General features: G+C 45.2%; 1 protein-coding gene across 1 annotated transcript in view; it reads right to left on the reverse strand.

Moving 5' to 3' along the window:
- Nucleotides 1–2,978: 2,978 nt before the first annotated feature.
- The window catches only part of CSTF3 (cleavage stimulation factor subunit 3), a 66,806-nt gene continuing 51,230 nt past the window's right edge, over nt 2,979–18,554 (reverse strand). The window contains exons 7-21 of the mRNA XM_083164310.1: nt 18,461–18,495; nt 15,845–15,971; nt 15,678–15,755; nt 15,011–15,173; nt 14,487–14,596; nt 10,312–10,428; nt 9,999–10,073; nt 9,508–9,651; nt 8,138–8,240; nt 7,919–7,988; nt 7,316–7,511; nt 6,964–7,117; nt 6,381–6,475; nt 6,116–6,176; nt 2,979–4,001 (exon numbers count right to left, since the gene is read on the reverse strand). Of these exons, the coding sequence (XP_083020436.1) occupies nt 3,799–4,001; nt 6,116–6,176; nt 6,381–6,475; nt 6,964–7,117; nt 7,316–7,511; nt 7,919–7,988; nt 8,138–8,240; nt 9,508–9,651; nt 9,999–10,073; nt 10,312–10,428; nt 14,487–14,596; nt 15,011–15,173; nt 15,678–15,755; nt 15,845–15,971; nt 18,461–18,495 (1,731 nt within the window). The 3' untranslated portion in view covers nt 2,979–3,798. The remainder of the gene's footprint in view (nt 4,002–6,115; nt 6,177–6,380; nt 6,476–6,963; nt 7,118–7,315; nt 7,512–7,918; nt 7,989–8,137; nt 8,241–9,507; nt 9,652–9,998; nt 10,074–10,311; nt 10,429–14,486; nt 14,597–15,010; nt 15,174–15,677; nt 15,756–15,844; nt 15,972–18,460; nt 18,496–18,554) is intronic.

Consider the following 18,554-nt stretch of genomic DNA (forward strand, 5'->3'; position numbering starts at 1 on the left):
TCACGACTCCTCAGGCTGGCGGAGGCGGTGTCCTGGAGATGCAGCATCACGACTCCTCAGGCTGGCAGGGGCAGTGTCCTGTATATGCAGCATCACGACTCCTCAGATTGGCGGAGGCGGTGTCATGGAGATACAGTTCATCACATTTGGGCTAATAATCCCCATACAACATACTGACAATTAATAGACTCGAGGCCTAGAAGAATTGAAGCCATACTAACAGCAAATAGCGGCCCAACAAGATCCCAACCTTGTGGTCCTGATAACTTGGTGATTTTGTATTTTTATTATTATCAACAAGGCATGTTATTGTACATGTCACACAAAAGTTATATTTATGCACACACACACACACACACACACACACACACACACAAACCCTGTATGTGTGAATCTCAATGTCTCTGTATCTGGAATAATAGACCATTTATAATGTAGTGTGGTTGGTGTCGGACTTAGAACACAATTCTGCTGGTGAAACGGTAAAGAGGCTGCCCAACTTCTGCACAAACAAATACCACACACACACACACAGCGTCAGACTAGGGCTTGAAGAGTCCAGCGGGAAATGTACTTGTGGGGACCTAAGTTTAACAGTGCCCATACACTTGTGCAATCGAATGTGATGCGACATCGCAATGCCACATCGGGTGCTGGAAGAGGACTGGCGCCAGTGTAGCTGGAGTGAGGCAGTAGTCAGCAGTGGGGGAGGCAGAATATGAAAAAAGTAATTCAAAACACTGGGCGGCCCTCTGATTGGCTGAGAGAGCTCTCAGCCAATCAGAGGCCTCAAATTCAGACGGACGCTGATTGGCTGAGAGCTCTCTCAACCAACCAGAAGGCTACCCTGTCTTGACAGTTATTTCAAATTCTGCCGCCCACCAGCTCTCCTGCACAGCACATAGCTACACCATCGCCTGCGCGCTCCTGCCACCCGCTCTCCGAAACCACCGCCAGCTCTCCTGCCCCCTGCATTGCAAGCAATTGCATGTGGTTAAAAACCACATGCGATCACTCATGCAATTCGATAGATAAATGTAGCGCATAATATCTATTGACGCTACATTTGACAGGCGAGCCTGCACATCTAGTCAGTGGACACATTCGATGAGCATACAATACTTTGATTTGTCGCACAGATGTGGATTGTATGCAATATCGCTTTTAATGGCAGCAGTTTCCATACAAACAAACCAAGCACCAAAACTCCTGTTCCACCAAGTTACTATCCCCTAGAGCAGGGGTGGCCAACCCAACCGAGACAAAAAATTTGTCCTGTTAAGACAAAGAGCCGCGACCATTCAAAAATGGGCATGGCCTAGCTCCCAGAAAACCACGCCTCATTTTAATGTCTGTAGTACGGCACTCGGCGGGCTTGAATAAAGGATGTTACCACAAAATGCTGCTTTCAGGAGGTATATATAAGGACAAAAAGTGTCCAGTGCACTCACAGTAACCATTAATCCATTGCTGGGATATGAATCCAAGGACAAGGCACTCGACCAGATTTTCTGTATTTTATTATTTAAAATGACTGCATATTTCCTTCAACGTTTCGGACCCTCACAGGGCCCTTATTTAAGGCACAGTCCATCAATAGAGACCCAGCTGACATCACTTAATCACAGGGTCACATGACCATTCATTAGATCAAATTTCCTTACTCTAATACACATGCCTAATACACCTACTAAAACCGGATATCCAAACTACTGCGCCGGTATCAAACATTAAGATATTTATATAGCCACTGATCACTGATGTTTTAAATTTTATTATCTAATATGGATGCACAGACCTCCTTCTGGGTCTGCGTTCCATCTATGTTATGCCCCCAAAGCCGCACTAGTATGTTCTGCCACAACTCCACTGTCCAGCCCAATCCCGCCTGTCAAGCACTATAGTCAGGTGCGCACTCACCATACTCAGCCGGCAGATGTCTTATTAACAGCCGAGCGTCTCAGATCTCTAATGGACGGCGCCCACTCTGATGCGTCATTTGCTGGTCACCTCCTGGTCAGGCGGGATTGTGCAGGACAGTGGAGTTGTGGCAGAGTTAGCGTGCCTTCGCCACATCATCACGTCCGCAGCCCGTCACGCTGTGCTACCAGACGCAGGAGGCAAGGGAGGGAGCCGCACACAGGGAAGAGAAGAGCCGCATGTGGCTCGAGGGCCGCGGGTTGGCCACCCCTGCCCTAGAGGGCAGGGAAGGCGACACTGGAGATTTCCCTTGTACATCTGTGGGCCAGTCTGACCCTGTATACATATAGCTGCTGGGTTATAGGATATAAGTTCGGGTGCCGGACGGGACACCGACAGACGGGTTCCCGACGTCTACCGGCTATTCTTCCTCGTGGGGGTCCACGACCCGTAGAGGGAGAATAGAATAGATAGGGAGCGTAGCGAGCCACCGTGCCTGCAGCGTGGCGAGCCTGCAAGGGGCTTTGTTGTGCTCGCCATGCTGTCTGAGTCCGGCCAGTCGGGATCCCGATGTCGGGCTAATGACTGTCAGGATCCCGACTGTCGGAACCCTATACCACACCCCATAAGTTCAGTGTTGACACATTATACAGTGGTGACAGAACTTGAGCCTGACAGTCAGAAATGGCTGCTGGGTATGGTCCCTAGGTCAACACCTAAAAATGGTCAACATACCCTAGGATGCCAATGTCAACACAAGCTAAATGTCGACAAGTGTGTTTTTTTTTTTTTTTACCGGCTTGGTTAATACTTTACCATTCAAAATGACATAGATTTAGATTATTATAGTGTGCCAAGGGCAGTGAGGCACCTGCCCAAAACATGGCGAGGGGATGCGGTACCCCTTTACAGTGTGACACACCAAAAAAAAAAAACATCAAAAACTTGTTGACCTTTTCAGTGTCTACTGTGTTCATGTCGACCATTCTTAGGTGTTGCCCTATACATTGTCTACCATCTGTACCATAACCGCTGGGTACCACAAAATAAAGCTCACATTTTGAATTTGTTTAATATTTTTATTTATTGTATGGAAAAAAATAAGTGACGTGTATCAAACAGGCAGCCACAAAACAGTATACGGAGGTTAAAAAAAATGTTTAGAGTGGATTTTGCACTTGATATTCTCTGCCCTAAGAAGGTTCCCTGAAGTCTTTTGCAGTGAATCACAGGGATACTAGCACAAAACGACCCAAAAAAACCCCCATTGAATGAATGGGTAAATTATCCAATTTATAAAGGGAACAAAGGCGCAGAATGAAGTGTTTTATAACGGGAATAGTCGTTTTCCATCTTACAGTGTTCTTTTAAAATAGCAGCTGTTTTCTACTAATAAAAACCAAACAAACAAGGCAACAGTTTGCATCGCCCCCTGGTGTCCGGGAATGTAAATCCACTCTGCTGCAAAAAACAACAAAAACCCTAAAGAAATACAGTGTCTGGTATTCTGCCACAAATAAAACAAAATGGAGAACGCTAAAAGAAAAAAAAAATGGTCACATTTATAAGCGGTCCAGTTTTAAAAATAAAACCATGGAGTCCCAACGAGTCTTCCGATCGTACGTAAAAACACGGAAATTGAAGGAGTATGTACATTTCAAGGCGTTGTACTTCCCTATGAGCGTGTTTTTTTGTTTTAGTTTCTTCTTATTGTTCAGCTGATGGGGTATACAGGCACCAATGCAATTTTTTTTTATCAAGATGCTTGTGACAACATAGTTGTCCTTAAAGCAGAAGATTTGAGGCAAAAAAAAAAACATTGGTTGATAAAAAGTCTGTTTGTCTCTTTTATAGAATGTTCCTGGTCTAGTAACCGCTTCACCGAATTCTCTTCTGCTGCCGAGCTCTGTAGATGTCATGAACCGGAGGCACCACCGCCCCTTTCTCTTCATCATCGTCAGAATCTTCATTGGGTCTTTTTAGTGATTTATTGATCAGGGCGTTGACTTCAATGGGGCCGTTACCTTCTAGCAGTAACTCTACCTGACTCCCGGTGATCAGTCTGACCGCCTCTTCAACAGCTGCGTAAGAGAAGAAAGATGGTTCATATTTTCGCAGGAAATACAGGTCTATACTGCTGCAACTCTACTGTAACAGTCAAGGTCTAATTTAGGTTTTAGCAGCTCCATGTTTTTTCACCAATAGTGAAAGTACCGAAAATGATTTATAAATGTATAGCGACAATGTACGCATTACAACGTAAAAGTTCTCAAGGAGTTCAGGAAAGTTTTTGAGTGTCAATTTAAGTCATATTGTAATCTTTGGAACCCGGTGCCCTGATCATTCTTGACCATGTTGGCAGGGGAACCAAGGCCTTCAAGACCTTGGGGGGCGGTCACCGTGCATTTTCTGTGAGTACATCGGAAAACTGAGGCATTCCCTGGCTGTTGGGAGGGGAACACCATAGAGCAATGGTACAGGAGAGAGCTGGGCACTGACCTACAGCAATGGTACAGGAGAGAGCTGGGCACTGACCTACAGCAATGGTATATGAGAGAGCTGGGCACTGACATACAGCAATGGTATATGAGAGCTGGGCACTGACATACAGCAATGGTATATGAGAGAGCTGGGCACTGACATACAGCAATGGTAGAGGAGAGAGCTGGGCACTGACATACAGCAATGGTAGAGGAGAGAGCTGGGCACTGACATACAGCAATGGTAGAGGAGAGCTGGGCACTGACATACAGGAATAGTACAGGAGAGAGCTGGGCACTGACATACAGCAATGATAGAGGAGAGCTGGGCACTGATATACAGCAATGGTACAGGAGAGAGCTGGGCACTGATATACAGCAATGATAGAGGAGAGCTGGGCACTGATATACAGCAATGATAGAGGAGAGCTGGGCACTGACATACAGCAATGGTACAGGAGAGAGCTAGGCACTGACATACAGCAATGATAGAGGAGAGCTGGGCACTGATATACAGCAATGGTACAGGACAGAGCTGGGCACTGATATACAGCAATGGTACAGGACAGAGCTGGGCACTGACATACAGCATTGGTACAGGAGAGAGCTGGGCACTGACATACAGCAATGACAGATGAGAGCTGGGCACTGATATACAGCAATGGTACAGGAGAGAGCTGGGCACTGATATACAGCAATGATAGAGGAGAGCAGGGCACTGACATACAGCAATGGTACAGGAGAGAGCTGGGCACTGACATACAGCAATGGTACAGGAGAGAGCTGGGCTCTGAAATACAGCATTGGTACAGGAGAGAGCTGGGCACCGACATACAGCAATGGTACAGGAGAGAGCTGGGCACTGACATACAGCAATGGTACAGGAGAGAGCTGGGCACTGATATACAGCAATGGTACAGGAGAGAGCTGGGCACTGATATACAGCAATGATAGAGGAGAGCTGGGCACTGACATACAGCAATGGTACAGGAGAGAGCTGGGCACTGATATACAGCAATGGTACAGGAGAGAGCTGGGCACTGATATACAGCAATGATAGAGGAGAGAGCTGGGCACTGATATACAGCAATGATAGAGGAGAGCTGGGCACTGACATACAGCAATGGTACAGGAGAGAGCTGGGCACTGACATACAGGAATGGTACAGGAGAGAGCTGGGCACTGACCTACAGCAATGGTACAGGAGAGAGCTGGGCACTGACATACAGCAATGGTACAGGAGAGAGCTGGGCACTGACATACAGCAATGGTACAGGAGAGAGCTGGGCACTGACATACAGCAATGGTACAGGAGAGAGCTGGGCACTGACATACAGCAATGGTACAGGAGAAAGCTGGGCACTGACATACAGCAATGGTTAAGGAGAGAGCTGGGCACTGATATACAGCAATGGTACAGGAGAGAGCTGGGCACTGATATACAGCAATGGTACAGGAGAGAGCTGGGCACTGACATACAGGAATGGTACAGGAGAGAGCTGGGCACTGACACAGCAATGGTACAGGAGAGAGCTGGGCACTGATATAAATGGTAATATGTTGTGTCACTCTAGCATTGCACTGAGTCTCACACAGTAACCTTTGTTTTTCTGAATAATCGCTGATAATCACTTACCTGCTCCAAAGCAAACTACTTTAATACATTTATGTAAGTACGTACTGATCATTTGCAGCAACTGAATGCATATACTTACTATCTGGAATTTTAGACCTGCGGAAGATTTCCATCAGCTCATCCACCTGCACGAATGGACCCTGAGAAACAAAAACATTACATTGATGATTTACAACTGGCCACGTCACTGATGGAACACCCCAATGTGCGCGCTTCACGGTAAAGAATGGCTTTAATACAGAGGTCCCCAAATGCAGTCCTGAAGACACCCCAGTGATCCAAGCATCCTACTGGAGGTCAGCAAGCACACTTAGGGACGAAATCAGTTATCTCCGCTTACTAACCTGGTAGCAGAGAGGTGGAGGAAGCAGCTTCATTAATAGCACAGCAGCAGGGGGCACTGGGAACACTCCTCCGGGCACAGGATGAAGTCCAGGAGCTGAAAACACACCACATCTGTCATCAGGACACCACGCACTGGACTCCCTCATATTACACTTCATTACATCACTGCCGGGTCGTTTAGCAGTACCCCATGCAAACAGTCACTGATATCTATATATAGGTCTAGTTTCCATGTCTTTCTCTTTCACACATGCACAAACACATAGGCAATCACAAAGTAGCAGACTAGCTTTCAAAGCTTTTTCTTCGAGCGTGCTTACTAGTATTTCCAATAACCCCCCCCCCCCCCCAGTGGCATGTCAGGAACATATAGGTGGCAGCATACTTAGGTTTCCCAGCATGTTGCAGCATGCTGTTCCCGCGCCCCCAGTGATCAGCACAAGGCCTGTTGTTCAGAAATACAGCCTTTACCTCCAGACTTACACTAGGACCCACAGATTGATCTACAGTTATCATATCACACACAACACTGTGGCGCTGGCTGAGGTTAACGTTCAGCTTCTCCCAATGACGACGACTTACGTGCTAGATGCCTGGGCTGAAACGGAATCATCTGGCTGGTGTCTGGTTTGGGGTACTCGGGTTTCCTATCAGCCTCATCCTTTAAGGATGGAGTTATTGAAGGAGTAACGACAGGATCTGGGAGCATAGACGCTAATTTGGCGCGGGAGACATCCTGGCAAAAGAGGTTGAAATTACAATGACATGAGGAGGGAGGAAGAAAAAAGTGAACAGTGAAAGCAGCGGTAAAAATAGAGTGGTACAAATTAAGGTGGAGGGGGGGGGGGGGTTTGTCAAGGTGTTTTTGCTGAATAATGAAGCCAGATGCAGTAAGAACGTCTGTATTAGCTATGTACCAACAGAGGACACCTACTTTATAGCCCAGAGCTTTGAGTTCACTTGCAGAACAAGGATAGAGATCCATGAACTTGTAGCGGTCCACCAGGAGTGCCGTCTCTTTCCCCTCGTACTCTTCCTTGAATGCAGTGTACCTCCGCTTCTCTACTTTCAGAATACTGGCTAAATCACCAATATTACTTTCAAACGCTAAGAATCGCGCCCAGATTTCACTGAAGGAAGCAGACAAGGAAATGTTGTTTTAAGGAAAATACTATTATAGTTGTGCAGCTGAGTGTCCAGACTACACTATATAAAGAGGGGATGGGAGGGGTGGGGGGCAACAACCTTAGGCTTTGATAGTGTCGCCACTGACCCTTATGGCACCCAGCTTGCCCATCAAAGAGTCAGATGCTGCCCCTCACCGTGCAAAAGAGGTGTGGCCTATATAGATGGCTGGGGCGTAGCCGAGTGGCCTGAACTCCGTTTTTTGGAACTCCGGGGGGCTGGTAGATAAGGGGTTTCCTAAACTTGCTGTGGGTCCATCCCTTTTAGGATGCCACTGCAGCCAAATTAAATAATCTTGGCACATTATGTGCAAAATAGAACAGAATAGATACACGATATGTCAAGTACATACCCAGATTTCTCAGGGGGCAGACTCCCTGATGTTAAAACTCGTTCAAATAATACCCTAGTGTTGTTGTCCTCTGCAAGGAGATAAAAACAATCATGAATGAAAATTGGTATTCTACAAACAATATAAAACAAGCAGTCTAATGTCAAAAAATAAACTGACATACCCGTACTAATAATAATAAAAAAAATAACTTGACCTTAAGGGCTACCTAGAACTTACCATTGAGGTGAGATAAATAATCAATATAAGCAAGAACATATTCTGGGATATCCCCGTATTTCTTCAGTCCTAACTCAAAAATCTTGAAGGCCACCGACGTGTCCTGCAAAAGGAGTCATTGGTTCAGACTTATTCACACCTCCCAATTTCGATGAACAAAGAAAAGCAAAATCTGCTTAACCCTTTGAGTGCCAATGGAATTTGTCAAAAATAGGTGTGAAAATCGCCAAGCAAACTTTTATATTCATCATAATGACCTGTAATGTTACCTTATATAGGAAATACAATCTTTTTTTTTTTTTTTACACATGTTTTTTTTTGAATTTATATAACAAATGTGAGCGATGTTGGCATTTTAAATGGACATTTTACGCTTCTCTCAGAGATATTGACACTCAAAGGGTTATAACAAAGAAAAATAGCAACACCATGTATTTGAGCAGTATATTAAATGACCGTATAACTAGGAGACAATCCGAAACGCCGTTCAGGGACAAGAAGAGGATTCATGGACATATCAGAAATACAGGTTTTTAATACAATGAGGTAACCCAAAAAGCATGTTCCTATACGCAGACACCCTCACTAAAAGATTACTGCAGGTAGCCACTTATTTTGGGAGGAAATACAACACAGCAAACATGTATAGTATAATGGTTATTTGCAATGTCAGGAGGTACGTTACTGCCCTGTCTATGAGAGCAAGGTGTCCGTAGATGCCGAGCAGTTACTTTAGGGTAGTAAAGAGGCTTTCAGTGGCCGCCCCCTGGTCACACCCCCTAACATGCCACGAGTATACCACTTTCTGAGCAGCGTCCCAATTTAGATATGTTGGGAGGTATGCAAAGCCTTCTATATTCGGGTGCATATCATATTGGTATTGAAGCCTGTTCTACGTGTGAGGGAAAGGTGAATATTAACAGAGTGAAGCACTTCCACATAAGACCTGCAGATGGCGCTGCTGCATCATATCTATTAGCAGCAATGCAGGTAAGGTGCTGTGTTCGGCCCTCCGAGCCTCTACCAGTTGCGCCCCATCTCTTTATTGCTTAATTACCAGATTTGTTTATTACAGAGGACGTGGCTATAAAATGCCGGCTGATACGGTTATTTTAGATTAAATGTATTCATTACAGTTATTAACGCGATTAAGGGAATGTGCGGCCCATTTGAGGGTTAGGGACGTTCTCTTCAGCTTCATTATTATTACTAGTAATGTTCTCCCTCTCAAAGCCGTCTACAGAGGAAAGACATTATGCAAACATCCAAAATGTTAGCTTTTTATTGGTTTTAAATCCAAACAGACAACGAGATAAAAGGGTTTGGTAATTGTGAGCGCACAGACCACAGGACACACGCCAGTTTCTAACCTTGCTGCAATAATACTCCATTAAGGCCGCGGTGACGTACACGTGATGGCGGGTCCGAAGATCTTCTCTGGCTTTCTTGAAAATCAGTCTGCCAGACTTGATCCCTTCCGCCCGCCTCGCAAATTTCATGTACTGGATGTAAACCTGGGTAACATAAAACAGGATTCACATCAAGCTGTAGAGTGGTCGTTTCCCAGCCTATCAGGAAACCGCTCCCCTGTTGCAGAGCCAGGCAGTGGGAGAGAGAGAGAACAGGCTGCCCATGCAGCACAGCCTCTCTCCCCAGCTGCATAGCTGAGGAGAGGCAGCTACAGCAGCTGCCTGCCCTCTCTACCCTGCACTGGAGTGCGATCACGCCCGCACCGGTGCCCTCCCGCCCATAAAAACTAAGGTGCCCCACAGGGATGTTGCCCCTTCCTGGTAGCCTTGCCCCTTTATTCGACCTGTCGCCGCCCCTGATCAGAATGAAACGTTGGATAATAAACCCTTACCAAAGTGGGGTCTATGTCTTCTATAGTGAGGAGCCGGTTATATATACTGTGCGTCTTTTCATACTTCATGCGACTCTACGAGGAGAAGAGAATTTCATGACACAACGAAGATTTATTAACACACGGACAATGCCGCAATACGTGACAATAGCTTTGGGGCTGATAAGGAACAAGTAAATTCTATAGAATAGTGGAAAAATCTGTGTGGGAACTACAAGTTACACGTAATAGATGCCAGAATGGGAGGAGTCAAAAGTCCTGATAAGGGGGTGCGATGACTATTTGTAAAGTCATTGTTGAGTGCGACACCGACCTCTTCATAGTCAGCGTAGGCGAAATACAGCAGCATGTTCTTCTTCAGCAAGGTGCTGATGGCGCGTTCATAGATATTTGCAGCTTCGTCGCTGAACAGTTTTGCATTGTTCATGTCCTGTAACACATCACATTTTCATTTAAACAAAAAGGTTACAATTGTAAAATCAACCAGTAACACAAATTCCAAAACTCTTGGTTTACTGGCTCTTAAACAGCACATTGGGGCAGATGTATTAAGCCTGGTGAAGAGATAAACTGGAGATAAAGTTGAAGGAGATAACGCACCAGACAATCAGATCCCAACTGTCATATTTCAAACACAGCTGATTTGCTGGTGCGTTAACTCTTCCAAGTTATCTCCACTTTATCTCCACTTTATCTCTTCTCCAGGCTTAATACATCTGCCCCAATGTCCCTTAGGGCTGGGATCATTTGGTCTACAGCAAGTTGGTCGACAGTCATTAGGTCGACATGGGGATAGGTTGACATGGTTCTAGGTCGACAGGTCATTAGGTCGACACAAACATTAGGTCAACATGGTCTAGGTCGACAGTCAAAAGGTCGACATGGGGTTTTTGACTGTTTTTTGACGCGGATGTCAACACAGTCGACATATACACTGGTTAAAGTGCACTGCTGCGCTCGCCATGCTTCGGGCACGGTGCCTCGCTACTCCCGGGACACACTATTTTATTCTCCCACCATGCCCTAGTATATGGTAGGGCATGAAATATCGCCTGTCGGCACATGTCGGCTCAATAAACAGTCAAAAACCCCATGTCGACCTAGACCATGTCGACCAAATGTTTGTCGACCAACCTGCTGTAGACCAAATGACCGTATCCCGTCCCTTAATATAAAAGAGAAGACTGCACATATTTACATTACGTACAGCACAAAACTAAAACGGAAAGACTAAAAGATCTTAACATGTACAGTTTGGAGCAGAAAAGGGAAACCAGGCACAATATAGAAACTAAAACAGGCCAGTGGGTGTTACTAAGGTGCAGGGAGACATTGTTCAATGGAAGAGAAGTGTTAGACCTCGTGGACACCCACAGACACTGGAGGTTCAGGGGAAAGCGGAGGAAAAACCACTTCACAGAAAGGGTAGTGGATAAGTGGAATAGCCTCGCATCAGAGGTGGTAGAGGCAGATGCAGTACAGCAATTTAGACATGCTTGGGATAGGCATAAGGATTTCCTTACAAAGAAACTAAAGATCAAAAAGGGTAGAGAACACTTATAAAGTAGAAAAAAGGGGGCAGACTAGATGGGCCACATGGTTCTTATAAGCAGCCAAATTCTATGTTTCTATTTCAAGATTGCATGATACTCAGTAGACCAGGCATATTCAAACTATGGCCCTCCAGCTGTTGTGAAACCACAAGTCCCATCATGCCTTGCCATAGTTCTGCTATTAGTGAATGCTAAAACTATGGCAAGGCATGCTGGGAGGTGTAGTTTCACGACAGCTGGAGGGTCACCGTTTGGACATGTTTGCAGAAGACCAAATTTCATATTTTGTGATGAGACCATGTAAAAAAAAAAAAAAAAAGTCCAGGCATGTAAATTTTATATGGGGCTTTCTATAGTGCTTAGAAACATACACTATAAACTTAAAAAATGCACTAAAATGTGAACACAAAAATGGCTTTTTCAGTTATTCTCATACCTTGTATCACAATTACAAAATCACAGTTCTAGTTCTTGTACTCACTTAAGCCAGGTACATATGACAGTGATGTCTTCCCAGCCAATATTGCCAGAACACATCATGCCTCCCGTACACATCGTGCCTCCTGGACACACTGCACAGTCTAGCATGCAAGAACACATCACGCCACCTGTACACATTGTGCCTCCCGTACACACTGCACAGTCTAACATGCCAGAACACATCACGCCACCTGTACACATTGTGCCTCCCGTACATATCGTGCCTCCCGTACACACTGCACAGTCTAACATGCCAGAACACATCACGCCACCTGTACACATTGTGCCTCCCGTACACACTGCACAGTCTAACTTGCCAGAACACATCACACCACCTGTACACATCGTGCCTCCCGTACACACTGCACAGTCTAACATGCCAGAACACATAACGCCACCCGTACACATTGTGCCTCCCGTACACACTGCACAGTCTAACATGCCAGAACACATCACGCCACCTGTACACATTGTGCCTCCCATACACACTGCACAGTCTAACATGCCAGAACACATCACGCCACCTGTACACATTGTGCCTCCCGTACACATTGTGCCTCCCGTACACACTGCACAGTCTAACATGCCAGAACACATCACGCCACCTGTACACATTGTGCCTCCCGTACACACTGCACAGTCTAACTTGCCAGAACACATCACGCCACCTGTACACATCGTGCCTCCCGTACACACTGCACAGTCTAACATGCCAGAACACATCACGCCACCTGTACACATCGTGCCTCCCGTACACACTGCACAGTCTAACATGCCAGAACACATCACGCCACCTGTACACATTGTGCCTCCCATACACACTGCACAGTCTAACATGCCAGAACACATCACGCCACCTGTACACATTGTGCCTCCCGTACACACTGCACAGTCTAACATGCCAGAACACATCACGCCACCTGTACACATTGTGCCTCCCGTACACACTGCACAGTCTAACATGCCAGAACACATCACGCCACCTGTACACATTGTGCCTCCCGTACACACTGCACAGTCTAACATGCCAGAACACATCACGCCACCTGTACACATTGTGCCTTCCATACACACTGCACAGTCTAACATGCCATGCAGACTTCAGCAGCGTACACAATAACTTCTCATTGTCCGTGCAGCATGGCCAACCAGAAAATGTTGTGTACGACCCGCGGGAGCACACACTGTACAATCTGGCCAAAACATTGTTTCAACTGGCCTGGACGCGACATGTTGTGCTCAGATCATTTAAATGTGTATCTGGCCATAGAAGTTGTAGGGTATCTATCTGGTATAACACAGCGATGTACATTCATTCTTACATTAGGAGATTAGGAAGACCATTGGTAAGCAGCTGGTATTATTTGGGGAGGGGGTGGGGAGAGAGGAACTGTTCCTGACATCCGCAAAATTTCACAAGTGTATGAAGCACTCTTACATGATAAGATGGGGAGAGGATGAAGAAGAATATGTGGTCTATAATGTTTATTTCTTAAACTTATTAGAACATTTAGCATTATACTTGTTTTATATTCTGGTGAGGTGGGTCTGGTATGAAATGCCGGCGGTCGAAATACCGATGCCGGAATCCCGACCGCCGCAATGCCAACAGTACATGCCTGTAGCTACAGTAAGTAGACACTATGGGGGAAATTTACTAAAGGAAATTTGTAAAAAAATAGGTGTATTTGTATCCAGAAATACATTTATTTTTGACATTTACTATCCCGAAAATACGGCAATTCGTATTCGTATTGATAGCACATAAATACGAATACAAATTGCCGTATTTTCGGGATAGTAAATGTCAAAAATAAGTGTATTTCTGGATACAAATACACCTATTTTTTTTTTTACAAATTTCCTTTAGTAAATTTCCCCCTATATCAGGGTCATAAAACTTCCAGAATGATAGAAATATACTCTATCCATATTGGAGACTGCGGATTGGACACTTTTCACACGATTTCTCAATCCGATCCATCGGAATTGGATGAAAAGAGTCCAAATTGCACTATGCGTGTATGGGCAGCTTAACACGCAAAGACACTGTAATTGTGGAAGTCTGATTTACAGTCTTAGGCCAACGCAATATTCCATACAGCTAATGCAGGTGGTTGTGCGTCTGTAAAAGCAACAGTAACCATTAGCATCTGCACTTCCACCGGCCCATCCCAGGTGCCAGAGTTCCGTCAGCCACAGGCCTCCCTTCACTGTATGCACAAGTCATGGTGGTTCTGCCCATTTGCAGTGTTGCTGCTTCATTTTATGGAAAGACGGATCCTAGAGAGTTCAGTGTGACCCAGAACGGAACGTAGATGCATCCAATTTGTTACCGTGCACCAGTCACCTCTGCGACGTCAGTCTTGTGTTGGATACCCTCTACAACCTTGCACCGCTGCAATCTTAGTGTAAAGCAATGGACTGCTTTAGTGGCCATGATAAACAAACTTACCCCTTTCTCAGCTAGCAGCTTGCTGGACTGCTCCAGGTATTGGGCAGCTTCGTACCAGATGTCCGGATGATGTCCCAGCACCAGCAGACACTGTTCATAAGCAAACATGACTGAAAGAGAACACAGTGGTTACTGAATGTGGAACACCCGCACAGAACAGCGACAATGCAGCAGACAGAGTAGAACCATCACTAGGGCATTATGATGTTAGTCTTTGTTTTACTTCTACTTGTGCACTATATAGAAAACAGAGAAAATATGTATAACCTATGCTGCCATTAGGAAAGTGACTGGGAGTAGCCATAGTGCCGTATGAATGCTGGGGAGAGCAGTCAGGCAGCTGTTGGAGGATACTTGTCCCTATTCAGGCTTCCTCTTCTGCTATGCACACTGAGTTCTGAACACATTATTGCTGGCATACAAGTAGTCGCACATAGAATGTAACATGGCGGCAGGATCTCAATCCCCCTAAAGCAGACCCCCATAAACAGAAAACACTTCCGGCGCCCCCCAGCGTGCTGTACCTCGTTTTGTTATGAGGGTCTGGTCTTCAGTTCGGAGCGGATTACTCTTCTCCCACTGTATATATTTCTTCCACATCTCCACCTGCTGAGCTTCCTGTGGCGTATTCTGCGGAGGTACGGAGGGAGCGTTCCGGTCCAGCCCTTTCATTACAGTCTCATATTCCTTAGAACAGGAATAACAAAATCCTCATTATAGAAAATATAACCTAGATAAATGTCTAGTGAAGACAAACATAATGGGCGGGGTTCCGACTGTCGGAACGTTCCGACAGTCTGAATCCGGAAGCGTTTTCGCTCCGCTCAACAGAAACTCGACAGCCGGTTTTCAATGTTCCGGGTGTCAAAAAGTGGGCCGTTTCCGACTAAACAGATCAGACTTGTTTTAAAGTCGCCTCTGTTTTATTGGAACCTACCTTCAATGCTGTCGGAAACGGCAGCATTGCATAGGCTGCGTGGTGCGATTGGTGAGGATCGGTCTGCCTCCCATATCTGATAACTACGACCTACCATCAGACAGTACATCACTAAGGTACAGAAGGTCAAACCTTGTAGTACTGTATCTTCATGTACTGTAGCTCTGCACAAATACCACAACAGGCAGGTCTGAAATAATAGAAGGAGGTCTGGCTATTGATGTGAGGTGGAAGTAATATGCAATGACACTTACCTTTGCTACCCTCCTGGCATTCACATAGTCTCTATTCCGATCTTCTATCATTTTCTTTGCGAGGTGAATGTTAATACCCTGAGGATAAAAACACAATGTGTTACACCTGCCGGGTGCCTGGATCTAGGGCGATGTCGGTTATTCAGAATTAAGGCCGTACAAATTACCTCTTCATACTTGCTGTAATCTCTCCAGAGCTGTTCGATGTTGATCATGGGATTGACACAACCTCGCTGGTAGACCCTGCGGACTGCGGTGATCCTCTGGTTCTCCGCATAAGACCCCACGGCTTCCCTAATCGTCAAAAGACCAAATGCACATGACTGTGTATCCAAACGTATTATCATTGTGTGACCTGCCAGTCTGTCCCACAGAGCGGCTAATTCGCTAACCGCTTGTGGGTCACTAAGGCCGGTTTCACACACTCCGGCTCCTGCCGGACGGTGAAATCCCGCACGGCCAGGGAGCCGTGCAGCACACATTAGTTGTGAATGGACACTATTGCGTCCATTCACACGGGACGGCCACGGCTCGGCCGCACGGCTGCAGCCGGATCCCGCCACTGGAAGGGACGGCTGCCGGGCTGTGGCCATCCCCTCCATGATAAAGTACTGTGTGCGGCACGGCTCCCTAGCCGTGCGGGATTTCACCGTCCGGCATGAGCCGGAGTGTGTGAAACCGGCCCAAGTCATCACAGAGCAGACAGCAACCCCATATTATAGGAAAATGCACCTTCTGCTACAATTCAGCTTGCTCCTATAATTCGCACATCCCCAGAGTAATAGGCGATATATATACAGCTGCGCAGTTTTTTCCCCACCAGACATAAAATACCTTATATTTTTCCAGCTACAGATCTGTACATACCATAAATAACTACTAAGCACGTTTAAGGATTATCTTGATAACTATATAAAGGAAAGGGATACTTTATATTTTGTTTGCAGTTTGTAATCGGCAAATACCGGCACCACTGTATAAAAGAATACATTGGAACATGACAGCTGAGTATACACCAAGATATATGAAAACGATATGCACCATAACTTAACGATATTACTGTTCATATTGCTAATTTGTTAATGATCTGTGTTCCTGTTGGTCATTAATGAACCCACCTGTCAACTGTACAGGTAGTCACGCCCAGTGTGTACGAACGATAACAATCTCATGTAATACAAGATGATCAGTGGCCAAGCTAAATATATTTCTTTATCGTTTATCAAATTGTTCAGTGTGTACGCACCATATAGTACAATCTTACACTGTGGGGAGTTCAAGGGAAATCCTTAACTGAGCAAATTGCATAGTGTCTACCCAGCATTTAATAGACGGGACATGCACCAGTCTAAATGTGAATCTCTGGGCGAGTTCCCCCCAAGCACAAAACACAGCACAGAAGGGGCATAACCAAATTAACCTGATATCGGTTAAATTAATCGGGTCATGTTAAAGTCCGGATCTAATGTAATTGGGAAATTTTATATGTAATTAGTAAGGAAGATAAGATAAAATATATGGAACTAAAGTAAATTAACCAGAATGTTAAGTGCTGTGCCAGTGGAGGTGGGCATCCGCCCCGGGATAAAGACAACAACCCTGTAACCAACTTTCCCAGTTATTAGTAAATACCGTTATTTTGTACTTTCTTTTTTTTCTCAACTCATTATGTGTTTGTATGATATGTAATGTCTTTTTTTATATTCAAAATAAAAATAAAGTGGAAATTAAAAAAAAAATAGACGGGACACGGTCATTGGGTCAACAGCATGTTGGTCGAAACCATTAGATCGACATGCATTTAGGTCCACATACAGGAAGGTCGACAGGGTCTTTAATTCAACATGGGTTAGGTCGACAGTCAAAAGGACGACATGGTTTTTTTTACATGCGCGGTGGGTGAATAAAAGTGTGCCGAGTGTAGCGAGTCACCGTGGCCGAAGCATGGCAAGCGCATCGAGCCACGCGAGGGGACGTGGTGCTACGTTTCAGTGTCCATGTTGCCTTTCAAAACAAAAAAAATGTGAAAAACCCCATATTGACCTTTTGTCTATCGACCTAACCAACGATGAACTTTTGACCCTGTCGACCTAACCCATGTCAACCTAGACTCATGTCGACCAACATGCTGGGGACCTAATGATCCACACCGTAATAGACAGTACATTAATAACCAAATTTAAAATAAAGATGCTTTTACAAGAGGACGTATCACTGCTTTCTCAAAGGCTACAGCACCTCATGTATTGCTACAAATGACAGGCGTGATACGGACGACGAAGGCATATTTATATTAGATAAAGAAAGATGACCAACTCAGGTGTGAGCGACAGGAATTATAGGGTTCGTATCCAGGAGATGATTTATCAATGAGCAATATTCTTATCACTCGTTACGAATGATGATTGGTCCTCCAGCCAATCAGCTCCTGACACGTTTCAAAAATCTGACAGGATCTGATTGGCTTGAGCACCATTTATTATTTGTAACGAGCGATAATATCATCATTCGTTGATAAATCTGCCCCCAATTTTGTAAAACGGTTTAATACACAGCGGCAGTGTATTACAGGGAAGATCGTGTCAGGAAGGTAAAATAAGCTCGCTATATAGACACATTCGCCCCTTCTATTTTTTCCTCTCATATCATTACAGACTTATAAGGCTATAGCCTACAGGAACGTACAACTCACTGGAGTACCAGGACCAAAGCCTGAAATCTATTTTGTCTTATTTATTAAATCTTAGCAACAATTGTAATTGGCAACATAAAAATGAACTTACACTCCTTTCAAAAAATTGATGTAATCAACCCATATCTGCAAAAAGAAAGAATGAGCGTTAATCACACCACAAATATGCTACATGCAATATAGGT

This window comes from Crinia signifera, chromosome 11 (assembly GCF_055691185.1).
Source record: "Crinia signifera chromosome 11, ASM5569118v1, whole genome shotgun sequence".
Lineage (NCBI taxonomy): Eukaryota > Metazoa > Chordata > Amphibia > Anura > Myobatrachidae > Crinia > Crinia signifera.